Source organism: Sceloporus undulatus, chromosome 5 (genome assembly GCF_019175285.1).
Source record: "Sceloporus undulatus isolate JIND9_A2432 ecotype Alabama chromosome 5, SceUnd_v1.1, whole genome shotgun sequence".
Classification (NCBI taxonomy): Eukaryota; Metazoa; Chordata; class Lepidosauria; order Squamata; family Phrynosomatidae; genus Sceloporus; species Sceloporus undulatus.
Window position 1 is genome coordinate 145,922,751 of NC_056526.1, and position 25,800 is coordinate 145,948,550.

Consider the following 25,800-nt stretch of genomic DNA (forward strand, 5'->3'; position numbering starts at 1 on the left):
GCTTCTTAGCAGCCGTTTCAAGATAATTAGGGGGTGTTGCAGCTTTGTGAGTGGCTAAATGAAAGTTGCTAATAGGTGTTTGTGTTAGACATCTGTATAGTGTACGTTTTTAGCATATCTCAAGTGTTTTAGTCTTAGTCTAATAGATCTCATTAAAAAAAATAGATATCAGCCCCAAGACAGTTTGTCAAAGCTAATATGAGTCCCACAAGACTGAATTGACAATTTGTGTGTGGCTTTCCATGGCAGTCCTCTTGTGGTCTTATTTGATCCTTAACAATTGGACATTAGTCTCTGATTTATTTTACAATAACTCAGCACAGCTGAATATTGTTGTACCATGCTGAATGTTTTAGTGTTTTCTTTTTTTACAGAATTTTATCAAAACACGTATAGAGGGTAAATGATATCTCCTGTCTTCTGTGGGAGCACTAACAATAGATTGGGTTAGGTTTAAGAGCAGCAAGGGGGAAGGCTGTGAGTATATCCCCTTGCTACACACCATTTTTAACTGTAGCTATAATGAGCAGTCTTTCTCAGAAGCTTTGGGTAATCCAAAATGTTTAGGGTTCTGCACTTTTCCCTTTTTTTTTTTTTTTAAGAAAATGACATCCTTTTCTGGGTGTGAAGAACATATTACAATAGCCTGGGATTATTAACTACTTTAAAATAATATGTTCCTTATCTTTAATTCCTAGAATCTGTTTTGAGTCTAATTTGTCAATGTATTTACAATGGTTAACCAAAATCTGTGAAATATAAAAATTGTGAGTATTTCTCCATAAATGTGGCTTTTACAAACCATGCCCCCCTTCTCATGGTTCTGAATATTGCTATGTAGTCAATCTTTGTGTAGCTATCACATTCGCATGCTGGAAATTAACTGCCACTTTTATACATAATGGTCATGGAAATCATCTTGATGTATGAAAAGTAAATTTTAAAAGTCATGGCTACTCCACTATAACTTTTCTATATTTATAGATACAGAATTGTAATCCTATATATACCTAACAGACCTTTGGGTAAAACCCACTGAACTCAATTGGACTTAATCCTGATAACATATGTATAGGATTGCATTCTTAAAGTACCTTTGTACCCCAGTTTTGTATGATAAGAATCAACAACAACATAATTCTGTATGAATGTTGAAGGTGTTGTGTGAGTTTGTTAAACACAGATGATGTGTAATTTGAGATTACTAACAACATTACAGTAGTGACTCAGGCTCACTGGCTTTATGATGTTTCTGGTGAGAATTTAATGTGTAGGATGTTAAAGCAGAGCGAAATCTTCATTTTGCAATTTCTCCATTTTTTAAAAAAAAAACCTTCCCCTTTTCATACCTCTTCTGCTTTTTCTTTAGATGAAGTAGATACAAAATAAATTAAACATTAAGTGCTTATTGTTTCTGGAAAGAAAATGGTAACAAAAATAAATTCACATGATTGTCGCTGGCTGAGCCTTATGGAATTTTATAGCCACAAAGTAGAGTGCTATGGGAACACTCGTGAGAATTCTCCTGGTTTTTAACTTATTAAACAATTTTGAAAGCATTAATATTTAATTGAATGGGCTAGGTTTTTTTATAGTTTTAATTGAGTAGGCTTTTATGAAGTTTTTTTTAAAAAATGTTGCTAAGAGTACCAGGCAGAGCCTTGCTTACATAAATAGAGGTAGGCTTCTTGGTAGCTATATGTTTTGGAAGAGTTTTCCATATATATTTGGTTGCTAGGCAGGAAAGAGGAGTGACTTGATATACTGTGTAGTCATCCATTATAAAGGATGTATGTAGCAATTCGCTAACTGAGCTTCTAAATGAAAAAAATGATAGAACATGAAGATATGGATAGGCCTTTTCTTGATTGAAAGTTCTAATTAAGTGAATAGAGGAAAATTAACTGAAATTAGCTGTCAGAAAATCACATTTAAATGAGTGATGAGTTGCTCAGGCAGTAAACATTTAAATGATATAAATTGCCATTTAAGTGTATGGTTTAATGTTTGTCATGCATTAACATGACATGAGACTGCAGTGACAATCAAGCAGCTTGCTCTAATTTGAACATATTTAGGGCTTTTGTGTGGAGTGCACCACACAAATTAAGACAATTGCTGTTTTTTTATGTGTCAGTTTAAATGTTTCTTCAGGCATCAGTTAATGAAACTAACCAATCATTTCTGTATGCACATTGCAGAGTGGTTTCTCAGGGTATGAGTAAATTTCCTAATTGAAACTAGGCATATCTTTGAATAGGAAACCAAGCTTTTTTCTCTAAGTTATATAAAAAATTGTCCTGCCTTTTTTTATTATTTCACTTGCAGTTCTTAAAACAAACAAACAAACAGAAAATATGATTTCTCATAAAAGGTCGTTCACCAAATTACTCTATTAGATTTGGACTCCCATCCAGAATCTGAATATTGTCTACATTTCTTTTTTAAAAAATAGCAGTTTTGTTTTATTTGACAATTATCTTTCTGTTCTGTAAAGTATCTAAGACATTGATTAGTTGAACTTGTAGGATAGGCAATTTTATGCATTTGTCCCAAGAGATACAGAGGTTTCCAGATTGATTTAAACAGGCAGTCCCACATACAAATAAAAAATGTGTGTATGGAGTTCCCCTCCTTTTTTTTTTTTTAAAGAGGAAATAGGCAGAAACAGCCAGGGTGGTCCCAAGATACTTGGTGCCTGAGGTGGAGAACACAATGGTATCTTCCTTATCTCACATGAAGAACCCAAACAGAAGGGCAGTTGAAACTTATCTCAGTGGTAGCATTGGAACTTCATCTTCTACCACACCTAAAGGTAACATGGTAGTTTGAGAGGTGTTCAGGCTACTCTTTCCATCATCCCATCCCCCTGCCTACTCATTCTGCAAAAGATAAATAGATAACCAGGTGTCTAAAATACATCAGATTATCTCCTATGCATGCATGGTATTTTGTGTTGTCAGGTCATGGGTTCTGCAATTATTTTGGTGAGTTTTTTTTCTCTTAGTGTAAAGGCTTTTCTTTGGATTGTAGTTAAATGTTCTTTCTTTCTCTACTATAGCTTTATAGAGGGCTATAAATACAGTTTGACAAGTAAAGTAATGCGTTACCTTGAAACAGAATGTAGAATGGTGTGAGTGAAGTACAGCCTTCACCCAATAATATATTTATTTATTTGTGACCCTCAATACATCTAGATTCCCTGGACAAACCTTTGCTTGGCCAAAAAGAGAGGGTGTGTTGCTGCTCCTGGAAGTTTCTCAGAGCAACAGTTTGCTTTATAAATATGAAGCAAAGCTGTTTAGCATAACATTAAAAATGCCAAAAATAAATAAATAATAATAATTGAGAACCAGAAGTACAATTTCAGCCACTTTGGGTTTTCTGATTTATTTTTCAGTAGTCCATATGGCCCCCACAAGTTCCTGAGATGTAAAAATGTCCTTCCTCGACCTGCTGCAGTGGCCCACTTCTGATATAGACCCAGAAAAATGCTTTTGACAGACTTAACTGGTGTAATACCTTAGCCTAGTTAATCAGTTTGCCCACTTATAAAATAATAAATATATAAATGACTTTCCTCTAGTTGGGATCATACCAGCTGCTTCTGTCACAACAAGAATGGCAGTGAAACTATCACTGTTTTATGTTCTTATATTCTCGTTCCTCACCAACCAGTAGAACATATGGGGGATATGGAAAATAAAAATGCAAGAGGCAGGAAGCAGTAGTGTCCCATCTTTAGCTTTGGTGTAAATTTCCCATTATCCATTATCGCTGTCAGACTCAGTTGCATGATTTAATCAGGCATGGTAAATAAAAGTGTCCACTGTTTCTTTATGGAGACTCCTATCTCCCAGTTCCCACTTTTTCATTCTCTCATGCAAGGACAAATGCTGCTGCAGGTCTGTACTGGAGGCCTTCCAAGGGAGCCGTATAAAAAATTCCTATGCTAGTAAAATCTATTTGCTGTATAGTCATGGTTTCATCATCTACTGACTGTCAGTATTTTAATTACTGTACTTACTACTTTTAAACTGCTTGAAATGGTTTCATATTGTCTTCTAGATACATTTTTAATGTAAACTGCTTAGAGGTATTATTACATTAAGTAGTACACAAATACCATAAATAACAGACAGCAGAACTTATAACCAACCTTTTAATGTTTGAGAAATATTTTCTGTAATGCAATTAGGTTGTTGTTGTTCAAGGTGTTTCCGACTTATAGCAGCCCTAAGGTGAACCTGTTACAGGAATTTCTTGGCCAGGTTTGTTTAGAAGGGGATTGCTTTTGCCTCCTCTGAGACTGAGAGGTTGTGACTTGACCAGGTTCACCCACTGGGTTTACATGACCAAGCAGAGATTCGAAACTTGATCTTCAGTCATAGTTCAGTGCACAAACCACTACCCCACACCAATTTCAAGTCAGTTATAGCTTTGTAATTATTTCATTATTGCCTAAGTAAGATTAAAGTCAGGAAATAACTTTAGGAAAACATATTAATGGCTTCTCTTTTGTTTCAGGCTTTGGAGAGTGAATTTGTTTCCTGCCAGCTCCACCAGTGGATTGATCTGATTTTTGGCTACAAACAGCAAGGGCCGGAGGCTGTTAGATCCCTGAATGTATTCTACTACTTAACTTATGAGGGATCTGTGAATCTTAATTCAATAACAGATTCTGTTTTGAGAGAGGTAAGGTTGTTAACATCTATGGAGTAAAATCTCACAAAGTTTTCTGTTTTTCATAAAATATGTGTTCTAGTAATTCTGTTTCTACTTGAAGTTACTGATTTCTGGTTCTTGGAGTGGGGCTTTCCTACTCTACTGTTAGAGCAAAGCACTAGAATACATTTATTTTTCACAACATACAGTTCTCCATTCTTCATAATGTAGGTCTATCTAATAGGTTTTGTAGTGAGAGGGTGGTCCTGTACATTCTGCTTTGCTCTCCCTGTTTTCTCAGGCTTTTTGCATATGTCCTGGTTGCTGGGATAGGCAATTACCATAATATGGTGCAGTGTTTCCTGGATCCAGTGCTAATGTGACTTCTTTTTCTGCCCTCAGCCTGTTAGGCACCTTAACATTGCTTTATGGAAATATAATTCTTATGACATATAGGTGCCCTATGATGACTATGACTGGTATCTGTTGGCACACTATACTTTCGTTTGCACTTTTTCCAGGGTCACAATGGTAGCAAGAGGACACATACAAAATTGGTCAGCTGAGAGCAGCCTATCTCTCCAATGCCTTCCTTTCTTCATGGCCACATGTCTCTGTCTGTTTCCTCTTGCCACCATCACCCATGAGTCTTTTGAGCTATAACTAAAGTTATGATGATGTAGTGCACCGACAATACTGTGCCCTGTATGTGCAAGCATAATACCCTTCCTTCACTGTATGTTTTAAGGACTGTTGAAGCCAAAAGAGCACAAAAATCTTTTAATCATACTGGGAAAGCTACAAATATAATTCTAGAATAACTGCAGGCACAAGGTTTAAACATCTAAGAAAAACAACACTTTGAATTTATTAAAAGGTTCTCAGAGCTTTCTTCTTAGATGGTGGTCCTAGAAACACACTTCCCACAAGCTTTCTTCAATTTAAAAAAAAAAGTGATTTGAGATTTGAACAAGAACCCTGGATTGCAACCTTTGTTTTTAAAGTATTAAGGATAAAATTATGAAGTAGCATAGCAAAGCATTATACTGACGGTTAACATAAGAGCCATCTGTAAAAAGTGTTCATTTTAAATACATTTCAGAGTGCCAGCCAAATTTCACATCGTAGATTTTCAGGGAGTGTTTCATGATTGGTGCAGTTTTCTTTCAAAAGACCTTATTGCTTTTTTCATATGTGTCTGTGAACATCTAAAATAGTTTGTCATAATTTAAAATAATCAAAAGTTTATCAGTGCAAGACTGTTTATACAGTCTGTAATATCAGGTGCATATTACATTGGAGTTTGGAACAACCCATTTTACTTAAAATAGTAAGAATAGCAAAATTTACTATAGCTAATTTGAAAGTGGTGGCTGTCCTATGTTTCCCTGCTATGGTCTCACACACTGCCTCCTTCCAAACACCCAGTCACTGATCCTGTTAATACATGGCGCAGCAAAATTGTTTACCTGGAATCTGGGCAGCACCTGTTCCATGAAGAATAAATGAAAAAAGTTATATTTTCAGTTGCTCATATTTATACTTCCTTTTGTTTGCTCTCAGATGCTGGTTGTAGTTTTCCAAATTTTTTGCCTGTAGTCATGATGCCAGGAACCATGGTGCTATCTGTATTTTTTAAAAGCAAAAACTAACTAAAATTTAATTTTAAGATCTTTTGGTGTTGCCATATCGTATTTCCTTGGGAAAATTTGAGATGTATAAAAGATATGCATACTTTGCTGAAGTCAAAATTAGACATTTCAAGACCATATAGCTGCTGCTGATCTACACATCACTGATAATGTGTTGTGTGTGGTTTTTTTAATACATTATGTCATCACATCAAATGTTTCCCACCCCCTTCAAGCAACAGTTAATTGGAAAGAACTAGGGAAATGTTAAATGTATTGACATTTCATCATGAGTTCTTTTACTTTTTCTGTTGGGTAGATATGTAGTGGAGATGTGGGTTGACAGCATGTCTCTAATAACATGTACTTAGGCAGTTAGATAACAAAGATATAAAGATTATGGATGTGTCTGGATGTTTTCTTTACAAAGAAAAGAAAATCAGAATGCTGCCTCCTTCTCTCTCTGTTTTTTTTTTTTTTTTTTGCCAAGACATCTTGAGTGCTAAAAATATCCCCACAACACAAATTATTTTTTGCTATGATAATTTCCCAGATATTTAACACATGTGTTAGACTAGCATCAGTGTGGTTTCTGAATAAAAGGATTTTATTACCTACTTTACTATTTCCATTATGTAATCAGCATAACAGCCTGCAGCACATTAAACTTTTATGTAGTTTTTAATTGTTCCAAAACAGCTGTATTACCAATAAAACTGAAAGGCAAGATCACTTATGCTTTGGCCACAGACAAGTGTTCATTAGCGGAAAAGAAGAGGGGGGGAAAGTTAAATAGAGATGTCATCCTTCTGTTGATCTTCTAAAATCTACATTGCTCTCACCTATCTTCATAAAGGCATTTACTCGCCTGGATTATAATTTTTTCCTGTATTCTGCAAGATAGATCAAGAACAGGGGGAAAGGAGCAATAGAAAGGTCAGGACTGGAATGATGGATAGATATTGTAAGCACAAGCTTTAGGTCATAAACACTACCTTGGAAATATTGTCTAGCAGTTAGTTCCATGCATGTTTGCTTTAGTCTTTATACTTGTTTATATCTGCACCACCATAGCAATACTTTCCCTTTTAAGATTTTCAAACATCTTTGACTGCATAGATCACAAAGAAAACATTTCTGTTATTTTAACAACCATGATGGTTTTGTGTATTTGCAATGCCAGGGTATTCTGAGAACAGATGCAGTTGAAAGTAGTTTGGTATGTGTTCTAGATCTGGAGTGGCTTCTGTTGGGTTAAGATTTGAAGACTAATGGCTGAAGTTCAGGTGTTTATCTTATGAATTCCAATGCATTTTAAAACTTGCAAAGTGTGTGTGTGTGTGGGGGGGGCGCAACATGATATAGTGGTTTGAGTGTTGACTAGGAATGCTTTATCCATAAGTTGGAAATGACTTGAAAGCATGTAACACACACACACACACACACACACACACACACACAGGTGGAAATGTTATAGAAAAGGACAAATAAACAGTCTGAGATGAGGAGGAGACAGAATCTGAGCTAATCTGTATAGTTGAATTCTCTCGCCTTTTGCTATTCAAGAGTAATAAGAAGCAGGTTACATAAAAAGTATACTGACTGGGATGTATTTTCTGTATGGAATCTCAATATTTGAATTCTTGAAAGAGGAGGCTCAGTTTCCTGCCTTTGGGTGGAAAGCAGCCTCTAAGAGTTCTAACTGTGCTGTGCAATACTATACACACATACACACATGGGCAGTGTATATCTATGTACAGTGTGCCCGTGTCATACACGGGCACCTTTTACGTGGCTTTCAGCTTATGCTGAAAGCCATGCAATGGAAACAAAATGGTGCGCGTGCCCATGGCGCCCGCTTTGCGCCGCATGTACGAGCCCCATATTGTCAATGAGGCTCAAGTGGACATGCTGTTTGCTTTACGCGGGGGGAGGATGTCGGAACAGATCCCCGCATAAAGCAAGGGTGCACTGTATAGAGGAAGACTCAGTTAGCAGCGATAATCATATCTGGCACAACATTCAGGTGAATTTCTTAGTCCTTAGGCAATTGTCTTAAGCACACTGGCTCTATCACTTGTTATAATCACCTCCAATAATCTATCAACTGTGCTTCCAGCCACTACTGGAATTCTGGCAAAAGCAGTTTCAAAAGGACTAGCCAAACTGCAGTAAATGAATATTCATGGTCAGATATTCACAGGATAGATTAGAGCCAGTCATTGCAATCTACCACTGAAAACTATCTGCAAGGACCAAATAGCCATAGGGAAATACTTGCAAGCCTGCACCTTCTGCTGTTCAACAGCCACTTTGGCATTGTCTCTCCTTCTGTGACCAGTGGACCAGAAAATAGTGTGTTCATTCCCAAGGGTAGGGATAGAGCTGTTCTATATGAGAAGGCAGGGCAGCTAAACAGAACTAACACATACTGCAGCTCTCTCCTCTGCTATTTCCTCCTTCCCTCCTCAAAACACAGTCATTTTTTTTTTAAAAAAGAGGACTCCACATGAGTGAAAGAAGTCCAGCAAAGAGAGCAAAAGTTCCAGGGATGTACTTTCATAGGAGCAGATCCAGGGTCAGATCCCTTGAGTCCTAATTCTGAGGAAAATATTGGATATAAATGATAATAGGAGGAGCAGAAGATTGAGGTGGTGTAGTAGTAGTAGTGGTGGTGGTGTTAGAAGTAGTAGTGGTCATTGTTGTTGTGGAGATTCTCATCTAGAAAGACACAGCCAGATCCATTCCCATCTAAGAGGAAGAGGCCTCACCAGGAGTTGTGCCCAGCAATATAGATCCATTACTTTCCACTGATCATTCCTTTGTCTCAGCATTCATTCAGTTGGGGGTCATCATAGAAACAAAATTAAGACCTCTAGGCTATTATCCACTTCACTTGGAGAATATAAAAATCCCAAGAACCCATTCCATACAAAGTCTCAGTGCTAAGAAGATACTCTGCCCCCTTCCTTTGAGATCTTCCCCTCCTAGCTTGAATTAATCAGGGCACAAGGACGATAATGAACTCTTTGAAAAGTTAAAGATTTCTAAATGAAAATCCCACTTGCTCCCCGCCCTGAATCTTAGGCAAAGTGTTCAAAGCCCACAGCAGCAGCAGCAGCAGTATTAGTACCGTGGTTTCTCTTCCACAAAGAATAGACAAACTAGCAAAACAAAGGACAAAATGTCAATGTTGTGATAAGTCTATGTAATAGTGTAAGCCTTTGGAAACAATATGTAGTATTAACACCATTTCAGGCATTCTGAAAAACACATCCCAAAATACCTTCTAATGGCAACTCTCTATGATCAGGAGATCTAGGAAAGATAGTAAACATTGTTAAGCATTAAATTCCTGGAGCTGAGAGCTATACCTTGCCTTATACCACTTCATATTGGAAGGATCATCCCATCTTAGTAAAAACGGATAACATCATGGCAAAAATCCTGAGAGAGAGAGAGAAAAGGAGAACTGATTGAGATTCAACCCAATGTTGATACATCGAATGGGATTTGTCACTGCCTTTAATTAATGGACAATGAGGGATTTTTTTTTTTTTTGAGGGAATGGGAATTCTTCTTTGATACCTAAATAAAAAAATACATTTTTAAAGATCATGACAAAACTCTGCATCAACAAACAGGAACCACAAGACCCAAACCTCTCATGAAAGAGGCCTATGTCTATACCAGTAGTTTAGAAAAGAACACATAAAAAGAATGCTAAAAATGTCTAAACTCTTGCCCCAGGGAAATGTCACTACATCCCATAAACCTTAGTGAGATGACCAACATGCTCAGCCCTTCCTGCCATTGCTCTTCTTTATTACAAAGAGTGATTTGGAGTTATGAGATACCCTGAACTCAACCAATAAGCACTTCTAGTTTGGGAAATTAGTTTTTTAATACTAAAAAGTAACTCATTTTTGTTACACATCACAGTGTTTGAAAATAACTCTTTATAACTATTTGTTACAATGTTATACAACCTATTACTTTTTCACTATTTTCTGATACTTTTTAGTGTTATTGACAATAGTGTAAAACTCGTGTGATATGTAACTATCCCATCAAAAGTTAATATCACAATTGGAGCTGACTTTTCTATTTCTTTCTTGAAATTAAAATTAATTGTAAAATTAATTTGCCAGAATTAACTCTTTTCCTTTATGATTCTCTTTCATGAAGCAGTAATTGGTGATGAGTACATTTGTGTTTCATACAGTCAGTTCCCCATATCCATGAATTCTTTATCCACGGATTCTACCACCCATGGCTTGAATATATATATATATATATATATATATATATATATATATGCGCCAAAAAGTTTGATGTTTGCCATTTTATATAAAGGACACTGTTTTACTATGAAACACTGGAATTTGTAGTTTTACAAGGGTTTTGGCCTTCTGTGCCACAGAGTGCTGGTGCCTCACAAAACTACAAATCTCAGGATTCTGTAGGATGGAGCCATGGCAGTTAAAGTGCATTATTTTGACAGCATAGATACACCCAAGATCTCAGATGAGCATATTTTTGTTTAATAAAAAAAAAAATCATGCTTTTTACTTGGTATGTTGCATATGTATGTAGATGCATTCAGGCATTAGCTTCCAAATTTAAGGGGGAAAAAACAAAGTCTTGTAGGAAATGGCTCTTTACAAAAACAAACAAAAACTTCCTGGCCACTGACATGGAAAGAGTAGAATATAACCACATCTCTCTCGGTCATGTTCCATTGCTACAGTGGAAAGTGTGTGTGTTGTGTGTATTTAAAAATAGTGACTGATTTATATATATCTTGAAGATAGATAGAAAAATTCTATACCACCATCAACCATGGCTGAATTATTCTGCTTTTCGTTATGTGAAGGTAAAAGTAATATGAAATCAGGTTGTGTGCATATCTCTGTGTAATCATACTGATATGCATGTGATAAATTGCTGATCCATGTGATAAATGAATTTGTCATACATCCTCTGACAGCCTCATCATCACTCTGTCTGTTAATCTATCTCTTCAAGGACATATTCTAACATTCCAAAATTCAGAGCAGCTTCATTTGACCACCATTTTTCTCCTAGAAAATAAGCTTACCATGGCTGGCTTCATCCTTCTTTCAAAGCTATTAGTCAGAAATAGCAGTATGGTCAAAATGCAGGCATGGACTATTAATATAGAAAAGTAGCTTGGTTTCTTTGGGGAAGTCTGAAGTCTCCAAACACCTTTCTGCAGTTATGTGACACCGGGGACTAAGACACGAATGGTCCTAGAACATAGTTTTTAAACATAACATATTGAGGCAAATATAAACAAGCAAAAGTTACACTTTTTGAACAGCTATAATACATCTCACTGGACTGTGTGTAGTGGCTTAAAGCAAATTGCTTCTTAAATCAGATTTATTTACATGTTGTTTTTCAATTTCAAACCCAAAGGACTAGTAGAATTTTTGTGCAGAATTTCTTTTTGGGGGGGACAGGGGGAGGAACAGAAATCATTTTGAGATTAGGAACTCTCCTCTCTCAAAGATTAGCAATTATCACATTTGTTTTCATGTAGTCCAACAAACTACAGCAGGCAATGGTAGAGATCCCTGTTTGCTACCTGTCAGAGTGCCCAGCTACATGAAGAAGGCTAGATAGATTGTTGTTCCACTCTCTCTGGTGATGTGGAAATATCCATGTTAGGGTAGGGCTGAGTGTCTTAAAAGGTAGGTTTGCAGAAAGACATTAAAAAGGATGTGGAGAAACTGGAGCGTGTCCAAAGGAGAGCCATGCCCTATGAGGAATAACTTAGATAGCTGGGGATGTTTATCCTGGAGAAGAGAAGGTTAAGAGGTGATATGATAGCCCTGTTTAAATATATGAAAGGACGTCATAAGGAGGGGGGAACAAGCTTGTTTTCTGCTGCTCCAGAGAACAGGACCCGGAACAATAGATGCAAGCTACAGGAAAAGAGATTCCACCTCAACATTAGAAGGAACTTCCTGACAGTAAGGGCTGTTCGACAGTGGAACATACTTTCTTGGAAACTGTTGGAGTCTCCTTCCTTGGAGGTCTTTAAACAGAGGCTGGATGGCCATCTGTCAGGGATGCTTTGATTGAGAGTTCCTGCACGGCAGGGGGTTGGACTGAGTGGCCCTTGTGGTCTCTTCCAACTCTATGATTCTATGATTGTATATGCAGTGACCCATACATGTGAATTGCAATGTTGCAAGGCAGACTCAGGGCATTGTAATTTCTGAACAGCATGCCAGCCCTTGCATTTTCTGTAAGTAAAGAGTATATTCTATGTGGGCTGACCAGATCACCTAACTGCAAAGGAGCACAAGACACTGCAGAATGGAAGACATTTGAGAAAAAAGTAGGGCATTACAAAATAAAAGCTAAAGACACTAATATAAAAGTAAATTTATGCTTCTTAGTCATGCTCAAAATGGAGGGCATTTTGAAATTCCTCCTAGACAGAAGGCTGAAATGTAAAACAGTTCCTGGAAAATGAAGATGCCTGGTCACCCTGATGCAGGGAACACATTTCTGTGCAGAAAAAAATAGTTCCAACTTCAGAAATAGCACTTAGACGCTGCACAGAAATCAGCAAGAAGGGGGAACTATTTGTTCCTGCTTGCAAGAGTGAGCAACACGAAAATTTACATGCCTAATGTATGATTGCAAAACAAACAAACAATTAGGAAGGGATCTTGGTGGGCACTCAGCCACTTCCTATTCTGACAGGTGGTCTGACCATGTTGTACCTGAATATTTTCTAATGATGGTGAATTTTATTTTGGGCAAAGATGAAAAAGCTATTGTTTTCACAGTGACTCATTTCATCCTGTGGTGTATACATGTATGTCCTTTTTAGATCCTATCAGCTTCGCTGATGCTATCATATAGTGTCAGGAATATGTGGATGGTGAATAATATTGGTTGAAGTTTCTGAAATCAAATCATTCATTACAGTAATAAAAACAATCCATTTGCATAAAGAGTTCAGAGTTTAAATATATTGTAGTAAGTGTTTATTGTTATTTAAATTAAATAGGAAAAACATGAAGTTAAACATTCCAGCTTCACAAATGTCTGGGGATACGTCTCTCCTAAACAATAAACAATTTCACACCTTTCCCACATTTTACTAGACTTAGCAATGCTTAGTTTATACAACCCTAATTTTATGGCATCAGAAACAGATATACTATCCTATCAAAAAGAGGGTGGGAGCTCTAAATCAGATAAAGGCAGTAGGACCAGTGAATCATTCAGAAAAGCTAAACACAATCTCTGTTTGTTGTGTCTAAATTATTAAACACTTTAACATTTTCAGCCTTGTACAATTTTTGCTGCATGTTTGAGAAATGAAGTAAAGTAGTGATACAAAAAAGTGAGAATATTTTGGAAGTGTGAATAAAATGAAGAGAAGAATTTATTTACACACAACTCAGAAATGTTTTAGAAACAAATTATATTGGAAGAATCACTGGCCAGAAGTGTGCTGCCCAGATGGCTTGCTTGACACACCACAGCACAGGAACTGTGTGTGAAAAGCTAAATAAATGTTAAGGATTAGTCTAGGTTTAATTGAAAACCTGCATTTAAAATACCATAAAACAGTACCAGACTTTTTTTTTTAAAAAAGAACTTATCAAAACCAAACATATTGTTTTCATGGCCACCTGGAGTTTAGCTTGTCAGCAGTACTAGGCATGGGGCTCTGATCTCTGTTTCTGAAGCTTAGTGAAAAACAGGTCTACTGAAAAAGGTGAGGTATTTGTAAGAAAATATGTGTACTTTTTTTTAAAGGAGGGCCTCCTTTAGTCTTGGTCGTAAATTGGTTTGGTTTGGATAAGTATACTCAGAAGACCGCCTGTTATGTCTATATCTCTATCAACTATGAAACAACTGTAAGCACTTAAAAATAGAACCATGTTTCACATAGAAACCATATTTTAGGACAAAATATCTCTGATTTCCAGTACTGTAATAGTAGACTGTTTGTTAATGACAGTCCATCCACTTCCACCTGGCAATTTCAGGTGTTTCTGTTTAAGCAAAAATAATTTAAAGTAGATAAGATCAGAGTGGTGTGATAATTTCTTTGGCCCAGTTGTACTTATTATGAAAAGTGGGGTTCAGTTTACTCTGGCACATAACTATTCATAAAAATTAACTTGACTCTACAAGCCAAAGGTCTTGTTAGTACAATAATTGAAGTGGATTGACGTTAGGGAAAATATATTCACACACACACACACACGGAATAAGGACAATATTTGTGGGTGTCTTGCCTGTTCTAATATCTAGAGTTCAGTAGAATTTCCTCAGGTCTTAGCATTTCTATGCTGACTGCTTTTGTACTGCTGCTATCCAGAATTGTTAGCCATGAAATATGGCAGTACAGCCTGAATGATGTTATCATATTGTGTGAAAATAAATGTGATGGTTCCTAATCTCGTAATGAAATCTGTTCCCTTCCTAAAGTATTTGTACTCTTGCATGGATTACATCCAGTCATTCTTGATTTAAATTTCTTTGAATTCTTTGGCCATTTTCTCTTTGCTTCTTTGAAGTATTTACAGGCTCATTTTTCTTGTTCCACTTTATCTGCTTATTTCCAGTAGCCAGAGATTTAGGTGTTTTCAATGAGCACATCAATGTTCCAGACAGAGATACTGTTTGAAATTATCCATGAACCCAGTGCCTCTGAACATTATTGAGTGACATTTGTTTCTGTAGGTTGTGTCTGCTCTGACTAACTGGTTTATTTCAGATTGGCAGCTGGGATTACAATGTAGTAGATGGACAGTTTGCATGAATTCGAGATTGCATTGAAGCTACACTAGGCCTCAGTTTAATATGCCTGGAATGCACCAGCTCAGATTAGTGCAAGTTGAAAGCCTCTGAAGGGGGAAATAAATCCTTGTTTTTGCTAACTGTAATTACCTTTCTGTTTTAACTCATTGGCTGCAATGTAATTACATGGAACAGCTATTCTCATAATTAGGCTGGACAAAAGTATGTTTCCAAGCACTATATTCCCTTCTTGTGTAAGTCTATTTTAAAAGTATGATGGAGTTTTGTAGAAAATTCATGCTTAAACTTCAGTCTTACTTGTCATTTGCTTTAGACTCCCCCCATTCAAAGAGCACATTCATAAAAATGGCAACGCCATGAAATAATATCATATGCTTACATACTCAAATAATCTCCAGGCAGCTTTTTTTAGGGGGGGGGGGGGAGAAGCAGCACAGAAGTTCATTAGATTCTGTACATGATCTTGGATAATTTAAGTATTTGAAATAAAAAATCCTTTATTACTAGGTTTTTCAAGTTGGCATCAGATTCTGTCTGTTCTCGGAAGCTAAGTAGAGTCAGACCTCATTAGTATTTGGATGGGAGACCAGATGTAGGCTCTATTTCAGAGGAAGGAACTGGCAAAATCACCTCTGAGTATCCCTTCCCTAAGAAACCCCTATACAATTCATGAGGTCCCCATAAGTCAATAGGTAACTTGAAGACAAATACACACACATAGCTATAAGCATAAAGATTTCTAAAGTGCTTTCATTTGTTCCCACAGTCTAATTCTGATTCTTTTGGCTGTCAGCAAGTGGTTAAAAGAAAGAAATTAATATTCCCAGTATTTTAAAATCAAATTTGTTCTGTATCCTCTGGCCATTTTATTTTCCATCCTGAATGCCAGTGCTTGAAGAAAGATTCCTCTGAAGTTTGATGATCCACTGTGTGTTTGCTTTCCACCTAAAGTAGAAAAATTCATAAACCAATTTATGTAAAATTATATTTACTTTGAGGTTGTATATATAGTTTATTCAGAAACAAATTTCACTGAATACAGTAGAAACTACTCTCAGAGAAGCACATGTGATTGCAACTCTGGGTTTTTTCTCCCTCTCTTTTTCTCGATCCATCTATTTTAAAGTGTTGCTTGATATTTTACCAGGTTATCTGTTTTGCTTTATTATGCGGAGAAAGCAAACTCATTAAATTCAATCCAGAGTTGCACAAACAGTAGACTGCTCGGTGTAGCTGCATATCTTCCCTGTCTGTCACTTGTTCCTGAAGCCCCCAGCACTCCCAAAGGGCCAAGGGGACTCTCTTGAGCAGTGGCTGCTATGAGAAGGGAAGAACTACTTACTAAATAAATAAATAAATAAGGCATATTGCAGAAGTAGCCTTCCATTCTTCTTTTCAAGTATCTCAAGTTTGTTAAAATTCTTTTAGTTTTTTGTTGAGACTTAGAGTTGGAAAGTTCAATAATTCTGGACAGAGTTCTGTCTGGCCATAGTAATAATGACAATGATGATGATGATTGAGAAGGAGGAGGAGGAGATGTATAATTCAGTTACTCTGGGTTATCCTTATGCAATAGCTGTTCTCAGGAATAGATGTCCTTACTAAAGAAGCAGTGAGATTAGAAACATCCTCAAAATCTTGTCACCAGTGCCTACCTTGTTCTGAACATCTGGGCATTAAGTGTGAGAAGAGAACTAATCTGGTGAGTTTCTCTTGGGGTTGAATTCAAAAGAAGGGTTGTCATTGCTCAGCAGGGGCATCATTAGCAGGGTGTGGGCAGGTGTATGGGGTGCACCAGGTGAGACTTTGAGGCAAGTGACACCATTGCTCCCCAGACATCTGCCTTTGGGCAGAAAGAACTGTAATGTTCAACTGCTTCCCTTTAAAATGCCGAAGAAACTGTTTGAGTGGGGGGAGGCTCAGTGGGAAGAGAAAAGAGAGGCCTCCAGTTCTTGAAAACATTTATTTTTTAAAAAAAATAATTTAATTTATTTTTATTTAAATCACATTTTACCAAATTTTCACTTTAACTGCAAGAAAATGTACACACATTTAGGCTGTATACATAATATTGTAATTTAAAGATTTAATTTTACTTTTGCTAATTGTTTATATCACAAGTATTGTCAGTACATTCAGTGATGTATGGGAAGTATGATTTACAAGTAACATTAGTACAAAAAACACTACTAAGGACTCTGCATGGTGTGGAATGGGAGAAGGTCGGTGGGGGTGCTGACACCATGGGTAACTGCACTGGGTAACGCCAACCCTAGCGATGCCACTGTTGCTCAGAAAAGTGTTCTCTTTGTTCCTTTTCATGTACAATCAACCAAGGAATAAATCCATTGTAACAGAGGTTAACACTGTTATGAACACTGCCTGTTTTTTTTTATTGTATTGTCCATGCTCTCCAGGATTTTAGATAGAGATATTTATTTCTAATACCTAGCTGGATTTGAACCTTGGGGCCTTTTCCAGAGTGTATAGGTAGGCTCTTATAGAGCAGTTTTGAAAAGTGGTTAAGAAATCCCTTAAATAACTAAAATAATAATAAACAATTATTTATTTGCCACCTCTCTACAAAATGCAATTGAGGCGGCTTACAAGATTAAAAATATACAATCTGAAACCTCAACCCACCCACTCTTAAAATAAAATTAAACAATGTAGAATTTAAAACATAAAGCATACTTAAAAACAATACAATAACTCTGGTGAAGTCAGAGGTCAGCAATTAGATTTTCCTTCTGATAGCCGGAGAACTATTCAGGAAAGGCCTGCCGGAAGAGATCCATCTTTATAGCTTTTTAAAAGCTGTTTAGAGTGGTAATATGACGGATCTCGTCCGGCAGGCCATTCTACAATCTGGGAGCTACAGCTGAAAAGGTCCTCTGGGAGGTCGTAGACAGCCTTGTTTTACAAGGCTGTAACAGATTTTTCCCTGAGGATCTAAGTGTGCGGGGAGGATAATATGGAAGGAGGCGGTCCCAAAGATAGGTTGGACCCAAGCCATTTAGGGTTTTAAAGGTAATAACCAATACCTTGTACTGGGCAGCCAGTGGAGTGATCTTAAGATCGGTGTTATATGGTCTCTTCTGAATGTACTGGAGACCAAACTGGCTGCCATGTTCTGAACTAATTGAAGTTTCCAGACCAAGCACGAGGGTAGCTCCATGTAGAGTGCATTGCAAAAATCAAGGTGTGAGGTTATACAGAGGTATAAGATGGGCTAAGATTGATTTGGGGCTTTTAAAATTAAAAGCATCACATTGTAGTGGCCCTCAAATTAATTATAATGCAGCTTTAGATTTGGTACAATATGCAGTTGGATGATAACATTTTGTCCTGACTGATGTATCAAGGTGGCCTTCAGAAGGCTCTCATAGAACACATTGCATTATTTCTGCTGTCACACTGGAATGGTTCTCAGCTGGTGATGCATGTTCCACACAAAAATAGCCTAGACAGGAGCAAGGTTTTAATAACATATCATAATCAAATTACTAGTTTTATTTGGATTTTGGACATAGCAATAACATTTTTACTCAGTATTGTTACAGCTTTCAACTAATAATGAAATTATCATATTATCTTTCATTTGTACTTACTCCTAACAACAAAACTTACCAGAAATGATAAATATAAGAATATAATAAATATAAGGACAGGAAGTTTGTAAGTATATGTGTTATTTTTGGTTCAAGTGTTTTGTTTGTTTGCTTTTGATAGAATGATTGATGGGATGTAGGAAGTGGCAGCTTGAGATTTCCTGTCGTAATGAATATGCCTGCATTGTCTAAGAGAGGCTATAACTGGAGAATCAGCCAAGAATGGCAACCTCTTTCTGTCTTAATAACCATAACCTGGAAAATTTGGATGTACCTCTAGAATAGTCTATACCCTATTATTCTAACCCATTCCAATGCAATTCTGAATAGAGAAGTCACCAGTTATCAGACTAATCATTTAACCTCTCATATCTCATATCAATAGGAGTTCATCCTCCTATTTATATGTTAAAGTAGCTAGGTTTCCTTCTGTAAAAAAGAAAAGAAGGGGAAAAGCTTCTTAAAGCAACAACTAAGCTGCTACTTCAAGCCCTGTTTTGGTTGTTCTTAGCAACGTGACTGCCATGGTTCATTTTGAAAATCTAGGCCAGATTGCCCTATGGAAAGACACTATCTCAAGCCTTGCTTATTTGGTTTTTTTAAAGTTTTTTTTTTTAAAAAAGGGGAAATTACTTGTATGCTTCCACCAAAGTGCTGTGACTTTCATCTATCCTCCAAAATTCATGGAGGGAGGGATGAATGGTCCCACAAAGGTGAACTCTGCCCACTCTTGCTATGCCATTCATCTGAACCATATGAATGGAAATGTAGTGTTCTGTGATCTAGTTGTGTAACATCTGGCTGAAGGAAAAGGAATAGCTAAATCACAGATTATTTTCAGAGCCAACAGAAACCATTATTTAAATATAAGTACCGTAGTATGAGCGGAAAGCAAGGAAAACCTTAAGCATTTCCTTCCCTTTGTTCTTATGCTAATCTGTTTGCTTGCAATGGCATCATGTTTCAATTGATCCTCCCCTCCCCACACTTGTCTGCCATTCCTGCAGTTCCATGTGATGCAGTGGAGACTGTTTTGCTTGGACATACAGGATCCAGGTTTGAATCCTGCTCAGCCAGGATGCAGCCTTATTGGGTTAGTTTAAACCTAACACTTCCTCTCAGCCTTATCTGCCTTGCAGAGATTGTTGTATACCAGACAAAGATCTGGGGAACATGCTGTGAACTCTGAGATGGTGGGAGATACATCTTTAATTGGCTAAACAGGAATTAACTGTACTTAATAGTTTTTAGTTTTAGAACTCTTTTTAGTTTTGTGCACTCATTTACTTGAAGCTGAGAGCATTCAGTACTTACAGTGTTACAGAGAAAACTGCCATATTATTGTGGACCAGCTAAATTATGTGTAGGTGTATAACTCAGATGCATACATGAATAATTAAGTTATTTATGTTATGTGGTGATGGATTAACATAGCTTTAAGTAACTTCCTTGGACACATATAACATTTGTAATCATTGCATTTGAGTTGTCTTAATCATGCTAGTTATTTTGGGTTTGTTTTTGTTTTTTTACTAAGAAAGGCAGTATTCCATTCCTTTCCTCATTTTGTCTTTTACTTCCCCCTCTACCTCCTTCTCATTCTGTTTTATAGTTCTTTTCAGACATAAACATAGAGGGGAAGCAATTTTGATTTCATTTCTGAGTGGTGCTGCAAAGAAAAGTAACAAACATCTGTTTTTGCTTTAACTGCATCCATATGTTCAGACTCTCTAATACACGTCTCCTGGAGAAATTTACAGCCCTATTTGGTGGGTACTGCATACTGTTGAATTAACTTTTTTCACAGTTAAAACAGAGCAGAGTTTAATTTGTGCCAGGGCTCTACAAGGATCAGCCCTGGTTGCTGTTTATTTTTATAAAAAATACTAGAATTCAATCCTGGAACATGTGAAATAACTTAAAAATTGTTCCTGAGCATGTGCAGGGTTTCTCACCCCCCATCTTTGCCGAGCAATTGAATACTCTCCCATTATTTTTAGCATTAAGGAGAGGACTTCCAAGTCCAGTGGCATGATTCTTAGGCAGTCCTCCCTTATGGCACATCTTTCTATATAAAAATTCAGTACTGGAATATTTAATAGTTTTAGAGGCTGCAGCTACACCTTAAATTCAAAATTAAATTTTGCCAAGTCTCCTTTTCTCCTGTCCTTTTATTACTTTCAAAAGATTGGGAAAACCAAACAATGTCTGTGTGTGTGTGTGAAAGAAATAGAAAAGAGAGAGAGAGAGAATGAGAATATACGATAATTAGCAGGAATTATCAATATTTTACTATTTGTTTACTTGTTGACATTTTTTTCATTTTAACATGTAGAAAATGTTATATACAACATATATTTGTAATGTAACAATGGACTGTAAATGAATTCCATTGTCCATTCTGTTTTCTAGCATACTTTTACAGTATCTGGAATAATTAAGGAAAGACCCAAAGTCCTGTTGCTACTGAGAATAAACAGTGAAGAGGGCATTCTTGTTACTGAACTATTTCAGGGTTCAGAGTGTATTAATCAGTGAACTAAAATAATAAGATCATGAAGTTTTGTACTGATTGTAACCAAAGCAGAAAGATGTAATAAAAATGTTATTTTGCAAAGGATATGGTCCACATTAATGGTGTTATTTTTTTATGATGCTATTGCTGCTGGGAAACAGTCAAATGCTTGATTTGATTGCAGAAATAGTGCAGTTTGAAACTGTTGTAACTGCCATAGCTCAGTACTATGGAATTTTGGGATTTGAGGTTTGTTTTTGGCACCAGAGGTCTTTAACAGAGAAGGCTCAATATCTCATAAAATATCATACCAACATGTGTGTGCAGTAATGAAGTTCAAGGCAGAGTACCTGTCTGTACAAGCTTTATTACAAAGCAAGGTATATAAAAATGTATAAGGACCATGTATCACCTCCACTCTCTCCACCTCAGTTTTTCTGTACATGCCAGTTTCTCCATGCCTGATTTTTTTTTCTTCTGCTAAGGCCAAAAAGTCTAAAAACCAATTCATAAAGCAAGGTTCCCAATCGTACACCATTTTCATTCATGATCAAATAAACCCTAGAAGCCCCGTTCGTACCGCCACACCTATCAGCCTAAGGAGGTCAGGCATACCACAGTGGGTGTAAAGATGGGTACATAGGAGCCTCAGCCCCTCACACTCTTGCTATTCCCTCCTTAATCATGTTTTAATAGGGCTAGTATGTCTCCCCCAAGTAAAACCGATCTCATTCACGTCAGCATAGTTGTTATATGCTGTATTAAAGCTAGTTCAACATATTCTTATTCTGGTGTTATTAAAATGCATTTCTCCATCAGTATTGCACATCACTGATCCATTGGGCACTGAGATGCACATAAACATAGTAGCAGCAGACATGAGGTCATTTGAACTAAACAGAGGAGGAGAGATGGTAAATGAACTCAGCACAGGTCTGCCATTTTCTTCTTTGTAACATTAATTTTGAGTTTGGTCTTCTGTACTAGGACAGCAGAAGAGGCTTCTATGTCCAAGTCTTAGTCCTTGTTTAAGCATACCATCACTGACTTGAATCCTGAGTGAAGTTATCTTAAAGAAGTTTAGATATCGTAGCAGATTGGCAGGAAAAAGAGGCTGGATCCTGTTTTCCCCCAAAAATGGGTTGAAAGCCCACTGGCTGCATGGCCAACTCCCAAGACTGGCTGAACGTCTGCTGCTACTATGCTTTCTGCGCATTGGCCACTGGATACATCATGTAACAACTATGCGGGCATGAATGAGATCAGCTTTGCTTTGCGGGAGACAAACTAGCCTTATTAATCTATGCTTAAAGAGGGAATATCAAGTGTGTGAGGGGGCCAGGCTCCCATGGCCCCATAAGCAGAAGGTTTTTCAAAAGGCACAAATAACTACAAGGTGGAGAAAGGAATAGAAAGCTTTCCTTCTGTGAACAACTTTACATTACTTTTAGAACTAACACCACTAACATTGTATATATTATATACCACTAGCATTATATATATTTGATTTATATCTTGTCCGTCATAAGAATTTGGCACATATTCCAGACAATAATTAACAAATATCTAAATATCTAAAATCATACAATGCACATATCTGGTAAAATACAATAAAACTGGCAATGCAAACAGGTAATTACTTACATCCTGAAATCTTGCACAAACAAATATGTTTTTAACTAGAGATCTGGGTCTTGGTCCAGGGCTGTCCAAATGTGCTTTTTGATGTTGATTAAAACCGCTCAGCCACTTCCTTTTGGTTCACTTAGACTGAAGTACACCCCACATTTGATAGGATGTGCCATGATGATTTAGTGTATAAATTCAACATAGTTAAAAAAAAAATCTAATGTAAACTAATTGTGAAAATAAATAAATTAAAATAACTTTACTGTAATGCTGTTGTAAAGACCATGAAAATTTTCTTTAGAGCTCATATATAAGGACATTAAAAGTTGTTGTCATTGAGTGCCTTCAAGTCATTTTTGACCAATGGTGATCCTATCACAGGGTTTTCCTGGGAGAATGATTTCAGAGCAGGTTTGCTCTTACCTTTCCCTGAGGCTGAGAGAATGTGTCTTGCCCAGGATCGTCCAGTGCATTCCCATGGCTGAGTGGGGACTTGAACTAGTGTCCTAGTCCAACATTCAAACCATTGTGCTCTCTCTCTTAAAGTTACAGATATAAAATACATGACCTGGCTTTTGAACTAGATATGCTTACTGACATTTAAAGGATGAAAGTTTAATATTTTAGGATATTTCAGTTATTGATCACTGTTTTAGGCTATAATTCTGCATACAGTCAAGGTACTGAAATGATAATGAAATTACAGGGAGAAAAGCAACAACTATATATATAAGACACCAACCTTAAATTACTAGAATGAGGACAAGAAAGGGCAGACCATGTGGCATCTCTGCAATTTAAAGTGGTCGTTTAATTTTATCAGCTATCATTAATTGCCTTTTATTTCACTATTTGGAAAATGAAATGGTTTATAATATACTTAGATAGAACGGGATTTCTGTTAAACTAGAACTTATTTTGATCATTGTTTATTTTGAAGTTTTCCTCTTACTTTGGATTTGATGCTATTGATACTTGTTAATGACTGTGCTATATGTGTTTCATGCAAGTCTGGTTAAAGATCTTCGTTGCCATTTTCTATTTTGAGATAATGTCCAGTGCCTATGATGAGACACTTAATTGTTTGTGTGAGTTTTCCTTAGTACCTGTAAAATATTAGCTTTTGTTGGCTGCCTGCACATGATGCGAGCAGAATGAGCCAGTTGAAGCAAGGAAAAAAATGGAGTCCATAAGGAGAGTTTCTGATTGTAATAGCTGGTCTCTGTTTAATATCACAGAGCAGAATGAAGTTTTGCAGTTTCTCATGGAAATAGCATCTAGAGTATTGAAAAGATTACCTCATGCTTAATACCTTTGCCAAGCACTTAGCCCCACAGTGTTCACATGAGCTTGATCTTCAAGATTTTTATTTTAAAAAAATATATATTCAGAAGTGTGGAATGACATTTTCAGGTGACAGGTATGGTTCTATTGACTGTAATTAGCACCTCTTAACATGCAAACCTGCCCATGTCTTTTCCAGGCTGTTGAAGCTCAAATCCGAAGTTTTGGACAGACTCCTTCCCAATTGCTTATAGAACCACATCCTCCAAGAAGCTCTGCTATGCAGGTGGTAAGTTAGGTGTTAGGTTAATGTTCTTTGAATCAACAGCTCTAGATTCTCTCTCTCTTAGTCTTTCACTCTTTTCCTCCCTTTCTTTTTCACACAGAGATACTCCTTCTTGAACAGTGTATTTTATTAAATGACAAAAAAATAATAAGAATTTCACTCTAGACTTAAATGAATAAAGTCAGCACGGATTGTTTATCCGCAGTATCAAGTATCCACAGCTTGAAAATATTTTTTAAAAAGTATAAATTTCAAATAGCAAACCTTGTTTTTGCCATTTTACATAAGGGACACCATTTTACTATTCCATTGGATTTAATAGGATTTGAGCATCCATGGATTTTAGTATCCACTGGTGTCTTAAAACTAAACCCCAGCGGATAACAAGGGCCCACTGTATATTATGAAGTATAAAGCAAAGTTATGTTCAGACAGAAATTTATTAAAATGCAAAATTCTTGCAGTGTAGTTTTGAACAACAACAATGAACACCCATGATTTTGCAAAGCTTTAAAAACAAAGTCCATGGTCAGATACAAAAATTATAAAATTCCCTTTTTGGTTCACAGCTTTTCCATACCTAGCTATGTGTTGCTTCCATTGCATTATTATTCAAGAATATATTTATTCATAAAAGCATAAGAGTACTGTATATAGCATAAGCATAGTATGTATTTTCAACATGCTATGAGAATTTAGAAGTCAACACAGAATAGGCTTCCAAATTGTTACTTTTTAAAAGATTCAAATGTGAAGAATGATTGACATATTCATCTAAAGTTATATCTAGACTGCACAGATTTGTGCAGGTTGGTGGTGTGATTTGGTTACTGCTTAGCAATTTTACCATTTTTCCCATGGAAGCAGATGTGCTACTGACTCTTGTATCTGCAAATGTCTTTGGAGGTTCTCATTTTTACTCTTCCCCAAAAAATGTTGTCGTTTTTAGCTCAGGTACCAGATGGTAAATTTTTATCAATAGAATTGAGATGCAGGTTTTCTAGATTTTTTTAAAAATGGCTTCCAGATGCATTAGCACATTGGTGTTTCCTATCACAAAAATCAAACATTTTAATGCCATAATGATTGGGTTATTCAGTAAAAGTTTCAGTGGTTTTTTTTCCTGGTTATGTGTGGAGAAAAAATTAAAGGCACCATGGGCTGTGTTAAGTGCACAAGCCATAATATGTACCAGGTGTAGTAATTAGCAGTCACATGAAGGCTGCCTATTTGTCTGGTTTGGCTGCTGTTGCTGTATCCCTTTGTGTTTTCACACCATCAGATAGCTGGATTTAATTGAGGCCACATCAGATGAGGCATTACTGACACCTTTAATTGAATGAGCATCCAGGGAGGATT

At 36.6% G+C, this 25,800-nt stretch overlaps 1 protein-coding gene across 4 annotated transcripts in view; it reads left to right on the plus strand.

Annotated features, from left to right (window-relative positions):
* The window catches only part of LRBA (LPS responsive beige-like anchor protein), a 432,959-nt gene that overhangs the window by 365,012 nt on the left and 42,147 nt on the right, over positions 1-25,800 (plus strand). For all 4 annotated transcript variants that reach the window (XM_042467312.1, XM_042467313.1, XM_042467314.1 and 1 more), the window contains exons 48-49: positions 4,528-4,695; positions 24,355-24,444. In XM_042467312.1, the coding sequence (XP_042323246.1) occupies positions 4,528-4,695; positions 24,355-24,444 (258 nt within the window). The remainder of the gene's footprint in view (positions 1-4,527; positions 4,696-24,354; positions 24,445-25,800) is intronic.